Genomic DNA, 15,751 nt, shown 5'->3' with positions numbered 1-15,751 from the left:
GGCTCAACTGATACGATCGCTTTTGCGTGGGCCATGCAGCTTCCTGGCAACAACGTTCAGTACACGGTTATCATTTCTTTGGCACTAGAAAAGCGATGGGTAGACATGCATAAGCTAGGAAAAGCAAGTAAGCAACAGCGAAGTAACAGCCGAGCCAAAGAATGTTTACGCATTTGTAGACGATTCTCCGAATTTCTACGGCATTTTTTTTTCTTGCATTCACTGTTAAAGTACGAGAGCGTTTGCGTGTAATTAAGAAAAGTTTCTTAACGCCTCGCCTCCTTAACCTTAACTCGCTACCTTGAGAACGTGCACAAGAATATAGACCCGATTTCAGTACATACCCAAAGTATACACACAAAGTCTGCACGAAGGATCGAAAACCTGGAAGAAGCTTGCCTCTCTTCTTTAAGGTCGGGGAAAAGGGCGCAATTTCCGGCGCTACATGACTGAAAACACGACGCTCGAGGCATCCGTTCAGACGCGAAGCTTCCTTTAAGGCTTGTCACAACAATGGTTCGAGTAATTTGATTACAGCGAAAACATTCACTGCGTCCGAAGGATCTTCCGTCCAAGAACAACGAAGCTTTCTTTTTATTTTTTTTCCTGCGACTTGCTCAGGAAAATGCTAGAGGAAGGAAACAAAATAAGAAGTCTTCTTTGCACGCCCAAACGAGCTGAAAATTGGACGGCGGATTCACCGAGAAACGTCACAGAGAGCAAGCGACCGAAAAAAAAAAGAAAAGGATAAAACCCCGCAGATACAAAGTTATAGAAAGAAGCGGGCGATGCGGGGACCCGGAAGAAAAATTCACCCGTTCCGAGATAGCGGCGAGCGAATACAGCAAGCGCCTTTCCGCGTCGCATCATTCCCTCTTCCTGCCCAATGTGACTCGGTGGAAGAACCCGCTCGGTATACGCCGAGATGAGCTAGAGCCTGCGCGATGTTCCGTGTGCTGACCGCCGTGAAGGCGCGACTGGACCCAACGAAAAGAGCGCGGCGTTCGGCGGAGCAGCCGAACCGCCAACGGAGCGGACGTCACGCGATTTCGGTTACAGAGAGAGCAAATTGGAGCCGCGTGTAGATGCCTAGCCCAGGAGGCTGGTGGCTTCGCGCGCGCTGTCTTCTCGCGCGCCTATATGGTGTTGGAGGTCACGTAATCCGAGTTTTGGAGACGTGGCAAAGCGGAAATCTTGAAACTAGCGGCAGCTCACGAAACGCTCTCGCTTTAGTGTGACACGCTCTCCGCTGCTCCTGCTCCTCGTCACGCCAGCGTTTAATTAAAATTAAATTGTGGGGTTTTAGGTGCCAAAACCACGATCTGATTATGAGGCACGCCGTAGTGGGGGACTCCGGAAATTTGGACCACCTGGAGTTCTTTAACGTGCACCTAAACCTAAGTACACGGGTGCTTTCGCATTTCACCCCCATCGAAATGCGGCCGCCGTGGCCGGGATCTCGATCCCGCGATCTCGTGATCAGCAGCCCAACACCATAGCCACTGAGCAACCACGGCTGGTAACGCCAGCGTTGTGACAGCGAGTGCCCGCGGTCAACGAGTGAAACCTGTTCATGTTTGTCTGTGCGGGCGCGTGACACCACACTTGTTTAGTTAGTAAACTAATGCTGCTATTTATATGGTCGATAAAACTACGAACCTGACTTCGCATAGTTGTCTAATACTTTTTTTTCTAATCAATGCTTCACCTTTCGGGCGAGACTGCGACTTTTTTGTTGTTGGTTATTAAACGATGAGATCGCGCAAGAAATGTGCCACCGAAGAACCGGTTATCTCCATCATCAAACCTGAAGTCCAGCGAATAAGTAATGGAGGAAAGAAACAAAACAAGAAAAAAGAGGAAGAAAGGCGGAAACAAGAAAGAGCAGAGAAATAGAGCATCGCTTAACTCAGACATAGCCTGCTATTCAATATGCGCAGTCAGAGCGCGCTGTATGTCGGGGCATGCGAACGGCCAGTCAAAGCCTATACGTCACGAGAACCGTCACTATCTGTCCAGTCCACGGTATAAAAACAAAACGTAAAGAACCTTGCACACGGAGCAGAATAAATCACATTAAAAAAGAAGAAAGGTATAAGTGCAAGCTCACTCTAAAGCGCACGAAACCATGATAATGTGCACATTCGTTATCGATCGTATTTCAAAGAGAGTAATGTAAGTATCTATCAGAGAGTCGCGAAGTGCTGTGACAGCGTGTCTTCGTTTGTGTGAGCACGACCTGTGACCTTCTCCACAGGTGACGGACGCATATCCAGCTGGTTCGTGCGGCTGAGCAGTCTTTCTAGCTAGTATTTCGGACACTCAGTAAGCACATGTTCCATACATGCATCCGGGGTGTTACAGTGGGTACAAGCAGCAGACGACCTCCTCTTGAATCGATGTAGGAAGTAAGGTGTGTAGGCCACCTATAGGTGGTCAGCTACAGCAGTTCATTATGACGATGGGAAGGTAATGGCGGTAATGTACAGGGAAAGGCCATTTCAGTCTGTGGCTGCCAGAAAAAAAAGGAAGAAAAAGAATGATGAGGAAATTTTCATTGAACGGGCACCAGGAGACATAACTTGGCAAGGATGACCACTACGGCTAGATATGAGCACAGGGGCTGAAATATAAAAGGTGCTCGATTAAGAGAATAATAATACAACTTATGGAAGAGGGACAGGCTTGCAATGCGACGGCGTAAAATAAAAAAAAAGGAGGAGAATCAGATTGAGCTTTCAGAGATTAAATGCTGACGTCATATGAGTATACGGAATGAACGAACCTGATACCACGACTTTGAACTGATTCAATTGGCATTTTAATGTGTGCTTGGGGTTGGTCCTACTCGTATATGGCAGATGCGTACTCCAGTTATGATTTTACAAGTGATTTATAAGCCACGCAGTAATTTTACATGCAGTGGTGCGTGGCGAAAGCGGCGCTTTAGCTATTCTAGGCTCCGGTTAGCTGATGAGTTAGCGGTTGATGAGTAATTGTGTGCGAAAAGACGAAGGGAATACGTTGGCGAGTAAATAAGATGGTTTTACATTTATTGGGGTTCGGCGTCATGAGCGTCAGTAATCACACAATTACTTCATTGTACGTGTATACACACAGTCGTCGGTGAACACACACGCATGTTATAGGAAACGGAAAGCGGTAATTCGTTTGTGTAAATAAGGAAGAGAAGGGATCCAAGAACGGAACCTTGGCGAGCGCCTGACGTAACTGGAAGTGGGGTCGATGTATAATCGTATCAAAGGTGCGATCAGTGCGTTGGTACGTTTTGAAACACAAAGACGAGTCCGTCTTGAACAGCTGAGATAACTTCGCCCGATCGTCGAACAGCGTGCGCCCACCAAAGAGTTTCATACGATGGCCCTCACTAAGTTCTTAAGTTCGTGCCGCAGTCTAGATTGGTTAGCATGACATTATTTGGCGAACTAGCGGTATTATTGCTACTTTGTACAGGACACGGAATTCCGCACCTATTTCAGTGTTGTTACTAAGAGGGCACTTTGGTGCAGGATGAAGATTTAGCTCGAATCTGTCAGCGCAGGAGCGGTTGGACGGACCGGTATCTGTGTTAACAAGACCAACATTTGGGATAGTTAGCCGTGGTTTATCCTTAACTGAAGTGACGCACGCGAGTCTGCGTCGTTTTCTTTCTTTCTCTCTTTCTTTTTTTCTTTCTTTCTTTCTGTCTCGTGCCCTGCTTTCGTTGCTCCACCAAAAAGTGAACCAGAATCCGTGCACGTGTACAGCAAGGTTAGACGGATGGGTGCGCGGTGCTCTCTTGCCAACGACATCGTTTCTGGGAGATAGATCTATGTTCCTCAGCATTCCATTCACGAACATTTCTGTCTTCCGTGCGAATTCTTTCTCTCTCTCTCTCTCTCTCTCTCTCTCTCTCTCTCTCTACTTGTTCGTAGCTTCGCGCGCTGTGGCGCGTGGGACGGAGGAGTCTCGCACCGCGCGTCACGAGCCTGTACGCGTTCCCCACCGTGGTCCCACCGGGGTCCGGTCTCTGGACGCGGGCCAGGCCTCGGCGACGGCGGCGGACGACGGCACCCTCGCTTTCCTTCCTTCGTGCTCTTCGAGTCCGAGCCGGCGGCCCCAGGCGCGAGCCGTGCGTGTGCTCGCCGGCGTCGCCGGCAACGATCGATTCCAGCCCCGTTCCTTCGCCCTCGCGTCTTTTTCGCGCTTCTTGGCGGCGGTGGTGGTGGTGGTGCCGAGCCCCTTTTGCTTCCCGCCGCCTCCCCCTCCTTTTCGGCGTCCTCGCCGCCACCGCCGCCAGTCACTTTCTGCGGGAACTCCTCTCCCCACCCGCCGCGCTTTCACCCGGCTCGCCGTCGTCATCCTCGTCGAAGGCGCAGCCATGTATAGGCGCGGCGTGGCACATCTCTCTCTCTCTCTCTCTCTCTCCCTCAACCGCCGCGCACAACCTCGCGCCTGTCCGCTTTCCCGAAGTGTCCTGTCGCCGTCTAGTCTGCGACGGATAACCGCTCCCCGCCGGTCGCCACGGCCGGACGTTTCGTGCCGCGACACTTTTTCAAGCTCGGCTTCAGGATCGGCTTATATATATACGCAGGGACGAACGACTTGGGGAGGGAAATGCGAGCGCCCCCCACTCCTGCAGTTTTGCGTTCGTTCTTTACTATCTGTGCGTCCGCGCGCTGTCGTGAAGCTTCGCGGCTGTGAGAATGAGGAAGCTGCGGGACGATGAGCGCTAAAGTTTTATTGGTAGCCCGATTTAGTCGGTATATCATGAAAGGTTGCGCTTGTTTTCTTTTCTTCCTTTCTTTCTTCTTGCTTTTTTTTTCTTTCTTTTCTGGTATCACACCGTGCGTACTATAGGTGTTTGAGAGTGAAGTACGCACATACATGATCGTACTCGTTCACAACGAAAAGGCACGTGCAGGGGCGTTAACGAAAATATTGATACCGCCGAGGCTTAGAGGCCGGCACAATAGAAGTTCTTTTTTTTTCGTTTCATAGGCATGAAATTTGAGCTATGATGTGACTAGTATAAAACCTTTTTGAGATTTTATTCACGCAAAAGCCACATCCTTAAGCTTCGAGCCATCGTTAGGTGATGTGAGCAGCAACCAAGTGTAGTTTCTCTGCGTTTAACATTATCCTAGGTATTACGCCACTACGTTTTGTACCTGACAGTTGTTATATTGGTTGTATTAGCTGAAAATAAATAAGTTAACAAATTTTAAAATACCTTTCATAGCAAAAAAAAAGTTTTTTTTTCAGCAGCTACACCTCAATTTCTTACGAAAAATCTTGAAAAAACAATAGTAGAAAAGACACGGCTATCGCGACTGGTCTAAACTGCATATGCATGAGCAATTTAATATCCACAGTGTACCACAGCAAACAGCGGACGCTCGTCTGGTTGCCCGCATTCCCTCATTTCCTGTTCCTTGCTTTCTTTCTCTCATACCCAAGACCACCACGAGCAATACGCAGAAGAAACTGACACACGCCGCTTCCTTATTGTTATTATTTAGTTTAAGTAAACAATTCTGAGACACTACTATCCCAGCATCCCCGTACAACAATAACACAGCCCCAGTACACGGTTTTACGTGGTGTCCACTTTACTAAATGCACGCAAAACCATCTTCTTCTGTCATGTGCTGGCACGGACGTGACATCTTACCTCCTTTTCTTTCGTCGCGTTATTGGTGTGCTGCCGACTCTAAATCAATATCGGCTAGACCAATTTGCCACTCCAAGAAAACGGCACAAAAGCAACCAAGCTTCGACAGAGCTCGAAGAGCAGCAACACAGAAGTACTGTCAAACGCAGCGCGCCTCGGGGCTCAGCCGGTGACGACGTAAAAGTTTGGCCACTGAGAACATCAACGCCGTCCCGTCCGGTCGAAGCACGCGCTCCAACGCACTCACTGACGTCTCGTCTTCTCGCCCGCCCAGCGATGTCACTTTCTTCTGCGCTTCGCGTGGAGAAAAGCGTTACTGCGGCACAGAGAAAGTCATTTTCTGGCTCACGTAAACGGTAATTTGGAAAGCAGTACCGAGCGTACGCGTTTTACAGTGCTTTAATCCGATCGGTGCATATGCGGCATCAGAAACCGTGCGCACAAAATGCACCGCAAGCAGTGGAGTCCATTACTCGCGCTTGTGAATAGCACGGCCCATATATGAGTGTGTGAGGGCCCCCTATTCATGCAGTGCTTGTTCTGCTGTGCGCGCACGCGCCTAACGACCGGTTCTCTCTAATCTATCTATCTATCTAACTATCTATCTATCTATCTATCTATCTATCTATCTATCTATCTATATATATATATATATATATATATATATATATATATATATATATATCTTTATTTTTTCGGGGCAATCTTTTATGTATGTACACCTTCCTTTAGCACATGCGCAATCGTTACCTCGAATCAAGCACGCCAGCGTCAAGCTTTCTTGTGTTTCGAGGTTGCTGGTGGTCATGTGCCCCTCGAGACAAAGAGAGCAGCATTCCAAGCTCTTCTGCGCCGTAAACGCGAGGAGTATGAATGTTGAATGCATGTACTTTTTCCCCTTATCACTCCTCCCTCTCTCTTCTATTAAGGATGCCTCGAAGAGTGTCCGGAATGCAACCTTCGTAATAACGCCTGGCTATACGGTCAGTGATTAAATACTGCTCCCTTATTGAAGCATTTATGTATTTTCACGCGTCATTAGGATGATAACGATAAAACAGAAGTACGCATTTTAATTTTGCGAGGACAAGATGAAGCCAATGGCAACAGAACAGCCATCAAATTACAATTTATCTACTATGCAAGTATAAAAGGAAGGGAGCTACTCTGATTTCTCACGGTTACTTATACTTAATGTGATCACCTTGTTCTGGGACTTAAAAGAGATCGCCAAACGCTGCAAGTACTTCCGCCGCGGCGCGTCTGCAGCGCAAAATTTGTTGTGGCGAAGACGCACGTTTTCCACTATCAAGGCACGGGCAGTTTGTAATTAAGGCTTGAGAAGGAGTACGTGCCTGCGTATAAAACAGAAGCAGTAAGTCACGATCAATATGCCGCCTCTGCTAATTAGTGTACCGTGGGTCCTTGTACTGCACTTATTGAACGACACTGACAGCCTCAAAACGTTTATTTCCGCTTGTTGTGTTACGCCGCTCTGGTGAAAACTCTCAGCGCTGCTTCATAGTAGTGGCTAGAAGATTCTGTCTTCAGTAAGAAGCAAAAGGAAAACATTCAAAAATTGTGTTTCTGAAAAATCAATTTGGCATTGCTGTATACTTAACAGCCCTCTTGTTTAAACAAGATCGCGGAACATGGGTGAAACGAGCCCGCATCGCGATAACAACTATGGCATTGAAGAAGAGTGAAATCTCTCGGAGAAAAAAAAAGAATACCTTTTTTATTTCGTTATCCTTCTAGCGAACGGATGATTAAGCAGTGCGTGCGTTTAAGACAACTTCGTCGTGGCGATGTTGTGGGAAATGTTTCTGACATACATTGACTTTTGTGTTCTTAAGCGCGGCAAAAAAAAAAAAAAAAGTAAAACTTGCGTAGAGGAGACAGGTAAATCGCTAGCTATACCATCTGAAATTTGTTGTGTAGAAAGTGCATGGTGCATTTATGGCACGTGAATATTTGGCGCAGGCGGAAAGGATATCGCCTAGCAGGGACAAGGCAATGGAATGACAACAAGGCATTGTTCTAGGATTACAACGCGTAGTAGCACGAAGTCTATCGCTTGCACACATATGTGATGGAAGTGTCACTGATAGAGTTCTTGCCCTTGCTTTTTGATGAAAGATGTCTGTAGACAATCATGCGTTACAATTCTACTTCTAATTCATTTCTGTATATCTTCTTTATGCCTTTCTGGTATACATTTCGGTAATACTTGTGAATATTCAACAAAGTAAGCGTTGCCTCTGCGTATTGAGCGAGGATTGCTGCATTTCGCATGCCGTTTTCTTTTTTTGCATGACATATCTAAGAACGTTTTTTTAAACAAAAACGTTCGGGATAGTATGAAATAAGTCCCAATCATTTTACAGATATTATTAGGGGTGTTATATGCGAAAAGTTCAAATATTATCGAATATAATATTTTTTTTAATATTCGTATTCGATTTGAAAACGTTCTAACATTCGGTTAGAGACGAATATTCGAATCAAATTGAATACATTGCTGGCTCTACGGGAGCAAACACGGTTCTTAGCATTCGTTTCTATCTAACTTTAGAATACTGGGGCGATCTTGTGCTGAATTTTGTGACGATTTCGTGCTGCTAGCGAAATTTCACCTGTAAAGCACACTTAGCCACGAAATGGCTCACTTTGCGAAAAAGCCAGCCTCTCAGTAGCAAGGGCGCACGGGTTTGCGGACAGCGAGTTTTTCTTTTCTTTTTATTGCGATAGCAATTATATGGACACTTCAAGCAGATTTCTGCCGTCGGCATTGCCGTCACCGTCGCCGTCGCCGTGAGGTTCTGTATAAAGTCCAAGGGCGAATAAAATCGTCGCCGCGCGCCGTATGTGCGAGTGAAAGCGCGCGGGGGACGCGCGCCATCACTAGAGGGAACGCACGGCGGAAAGCAAACGCGACTTCCGTCGCGCGAAAGTCTATGCGAGGGAGGGAGGGGGGACGACGCTGTGCTGCGGCACCAAATGCGCATCTTGCAACCGAGGCCAAGGGGAACTGGCGACTCACACGCGAAAGGAGGAAAGCGGGAAGGCAGCGCGGGAGGGAGGGGCAAGGGGGCAGCTTTTAATCTGCCAACAACTGCACACTTGTACTTTGCGCCGGTGCGGGATGTCGCGCGCACCGTATCTTGAAAGCGATCTCCACATGGCTCTGACCTTTGTATGCGCTGTGCTTTCGCCACTCAGTTTCCGTTGAAGCGATAGACCACACGAACCTTCGCACGCTGTTGCGGGCGCGTTTGCGCACGCCAGCGTTTTGACAGTGGTTGTCCGCAGTCATCGAGTGTGATCTATCCATGTTTGCTTGTGCGCGCTGACATCACGCTTATTAATTCAGTTAGTAAGCGAATGTGTTCAAGTTTATGCAGCCGATAAAACTACTATCCCTACTCCGTATAGCTCCCTACTAATTTGCTATCGCAACTAATGCTTCGCCTTTCGGGCGAAACTGTGCCATTTTTTTTTCCACCGCCTCTCTTAATTCTGAGCTTAGACAGCATGTGCGATGAGTGACGACTGTCACAGGGTCAAATGCCTCCCAGTTTACGGGCATTTGATGCGGTATAGTAAGGCACAGGCTGGAGAGGACAGCTAGTGGTAATTACCAAGTTTTCCAAGCTAACATGAGCCAAATACACAATGTTTTAGTATAACGGCTTACTAGTTTAGACTTTTACCATGGGAATGCAATTGCAATGTTTCAACATAACAAATTAACCCAACTTGCTAATAAATGCGTGTGCATATCATTGTTCAATATTCGATTCAATATTCAAAGCTAAATATTCTTATTCAATTTGTATTCGAACATTTTGAAATTCGCGAACACCTAGACATTAAATAAAAACGCCTATAGAGTAGTTTGTGGTGACAGCCTAAATAATGTTTGTAGGGGAACGTTGATGTTTAAAAAGCGGTTTCTTATTGCAAAGATATTTGTGACAACCAAGCGAAACCCGATAGTCGACGTTAAAAATTTGGAGGACGCTTAAGCTTCGCCATTAAGAGTGGAACGCGATAGCATTCAAAGATCCCTGGCTGCTTATCAGGCTTTTTTCTCGTATATTCAAATTACAATTCAACGCTATCACGTCTGTAGGTTGTGATTAAGTCGTACTTTACGATTTTTCTGACGAATTTTACATTGAGAAATTCAATTTTTGTTCACTAACGCCTTGCGCCACGCGAAGGGCCTGCCGGGTCGTAGTGGTTCGGGATGATGTGGTTCGGTATGATTGTTTCCGCCAACGATGTCGGCGCTTACGCCGGCTCCGGACTTTTTGCGACACGGGGCCCTTAACGCTGTCGCGTTAAAAGCACGCACTGCCAAGCACGTGGCGTGCTTCTTTTCGCATTGCTTGCTCCTCGCTTTCCCTTTCCTCTCAAGTGTATATAATTTAACAAATAATAATAATTTCCTTCCACGGAGAGGGAGCATATTTTTGAGAGGGCGAACATCGCTGTGTTCTTGTACTCCTCTCGTTTCACTGCGAGTTATTGTTCTTATAGCTATGAACCTATTTTGCGATAGCCAACGTTTCGTTGGCATGTACCAAGAAAACAGTTTGCTCCGTCATGCCACTTTACTCATCTTTCGTCCTTATAGAGGTGAGGTCTTCCAGCTTAATGGAGGACATATTGGCTGACCGTATAGAGTAGTTGGATTACATCAGTCAACCATGGTCTCCGAGGTTTGTGAACAGCGGTCCGTTCGGTGTCAATCAAACCAACCGGCCAGTGTCTCGTAGGTCAATGAATCTTTCTGGTTCATAGATCGGTGGGTTCCTCTACACTTTACATCCTGGAGCGATGTGGCAGTAGTCTCGACACGTAACGTGTTCGCATGTCTTCGCTTGCCTGACGGTGTGGTCGCTTATGTTGAACGCAGGAGCTCGGAGGCCCTGGACGCGGAGCCCCCTCCGCCGAGCGCGGTCAAGGGCGTGGCGGCCGCTGGTCAGCGAATGGCTAACGGGCGGGTGGCCAGCGGAACCCCCGACGCCTGCCCGGACGCGCACGTCAAGATCTGCATCGACACCAGCGAGCCCGGCACCGCCACGCCCAAGAACCAGGACGCCGTACAGTTTTTCCCGACGCCCTCCGCCGGGTGAGACTGTCCTGTTCGGTGGCTAATACAGGGCTGACGTAGCCGCGTGGTTATCTTGCAAGAAAAGAAATGGCCACGCCGCGCGAAAATGCTACGATAAGACGTTGCTCGTGCTTGTTACTTAACAAGCTGAAAGTGCTTATAGTTTTTATTTTGTTATTGTTGTTAATTGCTACCCGAAGGCGTAACGTTACCACGTCGAGTGGCGGCTATGCTTATATATGGGAAGTACTAAAGGGAAAGTGTTCGGTTAACGCTTTTTTTTTTTTTACAATCCCGAGACTGGATGCATGCAGAACAAGCGATCTCAGGTTCCGTTTCCAGCCGTAGCTATCAAGGCTTCTGCATCCACTTCTCGTACGTCGCAGGTATCACTATATTGTGACGGGGATAAGAATAGGCAAACCAAAAGAGAAAAATGCATTCACTAAATATATACAGAGCGAAGCCGAGATGGCGGAACAACAACCACACGAGCGCTTCTTCGGTCGTCGTCTTCCTCCACTTGCTGGCGCCTTATCGAATGTACGGGAATGGCTTGTAACAATATTTATTAATATTGTTACAAGAAATACGGAGGGGACCACTGAGAGGAAGACTTTAGGTGCTGCACGAAACATTGCTAACTGGCACCTACCACGGCAGCAGTGCCGACACCGGCACAACGACGACACGACGGCTCGCACTTCCGCTCGTAGAGTGGATCAATGCAGTTTTTCGGTAACCTTTTCTCCTACCCAAGAAACACGGTGGCTATATGTAGCCACCGTGTTTCTTGGGTAAGAGAAAAGGTGGCTAGGAAAAGGTGGGTAGGAGAAAAGGTTACCGAAAAACTGCATTGATCCACTCTACGAGCGCAAGTGCGAGCCGTCGTGCCGTCGTTGTGCCGGTGTCGGCACTGCTGCCGTGGTAGGTGCCAGTTACCAATGTTTCGTGCAGCACCTAAAGTCTTCCTCTCAGTGGTCCCCTCCGTATTTCTTTCTTAAATTTATTTAAGCAAGCTTTTTCGCCAACTATCCGCATCCCACGTGCCTTACTATATGTCCTCATCACTCGCGTTCGAAGCACTTCCAGTTAGAAACGACAGCGATGAGAAAAAAGGTAGGGCCTTTCTCGTCGCTCGGTGCCAGGCGTTTCCTCGCGTGGCTGAATGTCATATAACAGCTGACCTTCTAGGATGCATCGATGCCTTCCACGCGCACTCAAACTTACGGACAGCAGCTCTTCCCAAGTACGGCAGCGGCTTCTCGCATGCACGCACTCCGCGAAGGGCTGCACTTGTGGTGGCCCTTATACCAAATGGTCGCGCAGACGGACCGGCAATGGTCGCGACAGCCTTCTCCTCCCCCGTCGTGCCTGCTCGTCTCTCTGTTGGCGTGTGCGACTCGTTGCGTGGTACGCTTGTGGAACCGGCGAACGACAGCGGGAGAGAATATATAGTCGCGCTATATTTGCAGCGCGGCCGGCCAGCAGTCGATCGTTCGACGTACGTTCCTCCAGCGGAGACACCGAGCGTGTGTGCGTGTATTCGCAAGGAGAAATGACAGTGCAGCGAGCGAGCTAGCGGGAGCTTCCGCGTCCGAGTTTTCGTTATTCCTTTTATTTTATTTCGTTATTATTATTATTATTATTATTATTATTATTATTATTATTATTATTATTATTATTATTATTATTATTATTATTATTATTATTATTATTATTATTATTATTATTATTATTATTTGTCCTATTCGACCGTATACTCTAGCGTTCAGGTATTTCTTTTTAACGGCCATCGTCGTATACTTAGGTGACAGAAATTTACAGCCGCTTTTGTGCGTGTGTGCAGTTCAAGATATATAAGATGAGGATAAACAAGGATAAACAAAAGCAATCTATGTGCTATCGAACTTCTTTAGCATCACTTTCTCGTTATTTTACTTGCTTGTGAATAAAAGAAAACAAACCGATAGTCTCCATCAATGAAATAGCAATATAGCAATTAATTGAAAGGTCGTATTAAGTGCGCACGTTGTTATAACTTGAAAACAAAGCAATGCTTACGGCCCAACGTGCGTTAACAAAACACTTCATTGAAGTGACATGCCCCCTTCTTAAGCGGAACTATGCCGGATAGGCCGCATCCATTATTACAAGTCTATTCCATGCCGTTCAGCCAAACCGTTAGGTATATCGACCATGGTAGTGTTTGTCTTTTTAGAAGCTGGATGGCTCAAGTGTTTCGTGAATTGACACTAGAGGAATGGTTAGGCTTAGTAATTCTTCTTGCGACACCACGCTGCTAATAGCAGATTTCTTCTCAGCCAGGATTTATTGCTGATTGTCGGCATATAGCCAGCTTTTGGGTAGGCAATTTTCTCACAATTCCTTAATAATCAAACAACGACGGCTTTGTTTCTTTTTGTCTGTGTGCAAGAGAAAATTGCGCTGAGAAAGCATGTTAGTCTTAAGGGTTAGTCGTGTACAGTTAGGCCTGTAAGTAGGCCTACGGACACTGCCCGGTCGCTGTACGAATATCGCCGTCTGCGGAGCTTGTGCTCACAGCGTGAATGGGTAATTGCGAATGCAGCGAGCAGGTCCGCGCGGCGTCCGACGGCAGCGCTGCCGCAAACAACGCGGCGTCGGGTGGCCGCGCGGCGAAGGAGGGCGACGACGTGTCACTGTACGGCACCCCCAAGGAAGAGCTGGGGCCCGGCGGCGGCGCGGGCCTGTCCGAGGCCAAGGCGTCCTTCATGCGCAACCAGCTGGAGGCCCTGTTCCAGCCATCCGACAACAAGCTGGCCATGAAGCTGTTCGGATCCAAGAAGGCGCTCATGAAAGAGCGCATCCGGCAAAAGGCCGCCGGACATTGGATCATTCACCCGTGCAGCAATTTCAGGTATGTGCCGTCCCTTTTTGCTCCATGTACCTCTCAGTGCTAATACCGCATGTTTCAACGAACGCTGTTTAAGATCTGTGTAGCCTTTGTGAGCTGTCATCTTGTTCTTACTTCTCTCTTTCATTCCCTTCTTCATATCTCCCATTACTCGGTTTCTGTGCTCTTCTTCTCGAAGACTAAGCAGGCGTTGCGCTCCTTCTAGTGGCAGTTGCCAGCCTACTCGTTACTTTCTTTTCTCTCCTTCAATTGTATTACGCCTTCAAGCCAAATTATTATTTTTTTCTATTATTTTAACTTAATGAATTCCAAGCAATGTGATAATTTTTGCTTTGCAAGCTTTATAGCAGCGACGGACATCATAACTTTTACGAGAATAGCCATTACCATTACTAATTAGCAAAATTGAGACAATTACTTTTGTCAAATATTGGCCTTGAGGGGCATGTAGTAAGTGTAGAATTGAAGTCAGCTAGTACTCAAAGCGTAACGTTTTGACAGAAACGTTTTGCCTATAGTACCAGTTCTGAGAAATGCGGACTCGTAAGATTTTGCTGTGAAATCTATTGCTGTTCCAGTTAACGGTGGTCCGTACTGAATTTTAGAGCGCAGCTCTTAGGCGCCCGTTCCTGCGTTGAGCGTCGGCGTTGTTCCTCGGTGTAGCCGAGCAAACGAGCACAGCGAAGAATGAAACAGCGAAGGTGGAGCGCAGCGGGCGATGAAAGACAGCGACAGCGAAAAGAGCGCGAGGTGGAAAGCGGACGTGGAGGGTATGGCGAAAGCGTGAGAAGAAAAGCGCAGTGCCGCGCAAGACGGGCGACGACCGCTACGAGATGGCGCCAGAGTAGCGCGCCCTGTCGTCTCTTCACCGATGGCATGAGGCGAGCGCGTCCAACGATACCATATAAGGAAACAAAGCGCTGCATGAGCGGAGGTCTGTCTGCGGCGGCTGCTGTGAATCACGCTCATGCGTCACCCACGCTCTGCCTCTCGTGACCTCCCGTCCCGATTAGCGAGGCAGTCGCGCCACACTTCGCTACGTTTGCAACGTGCCGCACGAGAGATGGTTGTCCACGCCAACCAATATATATCGTGAAATGAAGCCACGCATAGAGTTGCCCTTGAATTTCGCATTAGGGAGTACCGTAATCGTTGGTGAATTTTTCCTGATCCTCATGTCCGCCGCTGCTATATCTGAAGCTTGGTTAGTAAAACCTTATAAAGTGTCTCGATTCCTATATTTTTAATAATCTGAGACACTCGTCGCAGAAACACGGGTGTGGATCCACAGTGCAAACAGAAATTATGACATTCGCCGAACCATCAAGAGGGGTGCGCCGTTGTCAGCTCTAAGGCCCAATTAATTCCCGTGGAAATGCATATGTTTACGGCCGATTCATAGTGGCAGCGAGACGATCATCTAATTTTGCATACGGCATCAAATGCACTTGCCATTCGTAGCCGGTTATAAAAGAAAGGCGTTAGACAGGCAATGCTTGTTGCTGAAAAAAAAGAAAAAAATTACTTGATACCACTCGCAAACACCGATTCCTCGTGTAACTATATATGTGCTCTTGTGTTAGTGGCGCGCTGCAAGTACAGAAGGCACATTGGCGCTCAGTGCTGAAATACCTTGAATCGTAAGGTATAGATAAGTCAGCATTGCTGCTGACTTATCTGTCCCATACGCATTGGTGCGTTCCCTATACCGGACGACACTCGGTGTACATTGTGACATAACACTAACTCGACTACAGTGATACCTACTCTCATGATTGTTATTCACTGGCCCTCGATTTATCAACGCTTCAAGCCTGCTCGCATAGACGGAGTCGAGGTCTACAGAGGCGCTATTTATTCAGACACGCAGATAAATCGTCCCGGAGAGCTAATAGCGCCGTATAGTGCGGCCATCTGACGGACGGTCGACGAACGGTGCTTCCTAGAATGTACTCTCCTAATAGATTCCAGTGCACGATCACAAAGCGCTTGCTCATTCCAAGGGACCGAATCTTTTGCGCCTCCATTTTCCAATCACGTCGCTTCACAAAATGCTGCT

The 15,751-nt window shown here is 47.6% G+C and overlaps 2 protein-coding genes across 4 annotated transcripts in view; one reads left to right on the top strand and one right to left on the bottom strand.

Annotated features, from left to right (window-relative positions):
* The window catches only part of LOC119442612 (uncharacterized), a 162,879-nt gene that overhangs the window by 61,961 nt on the left and 85,167 nt on the right, over positions 1 to 15,751 (bottom strand). The gene's annotated exons all lie outside the window — the stretch shown is intronic.
* LOC119442614 (potassium/sodium hyperpolarization-activated cyclic nucleotide-gated channel 2) overlaps positions 1 to 15,751 on the top strand; it is a 411,864-nt gene that overhangs the window by 355,671 nt on the left and 40,442 nt on the right. For all 3 annotated transcript variants that reach the window (XM_037707554.2, XM_049662261.1, XM_049662262.1), the window contains 2 exons: positions 10,599 to 10,814; positions 13,387 to 13,695. In XM_037707554.2, coding sequence (XP_037563482.1) covers positions 10,599 to 10,814; positions 13,387 to 13,695 — 525 coding nt within the window. The remainder of the gene's footprint in view (positions 1 to 10,598; positions 10,815 to 13,386; positions 13,696 to 15,751) is intronic.

This window comes from Dermacentor silvarum, chromosome 2, assembly GCF_013339745.2.
Source record: "Dermacentor silvarum isolate Dsil-2018 chromosome 2, BIME_Dsil_1.4, whole genome shotgun sequence".
Lineage (NCBI taxonomy): Eukaryota > Metazoa > Arthropoda > Arachnida > Ixodida > Ixodidae > Dermacentor > Dermacentor silvarum.
The sequence above is the reverse complement of the archived record's forward strand: the minus strand, read 5'-3'. Positions and strand labels throughout refer to the sequence as shown.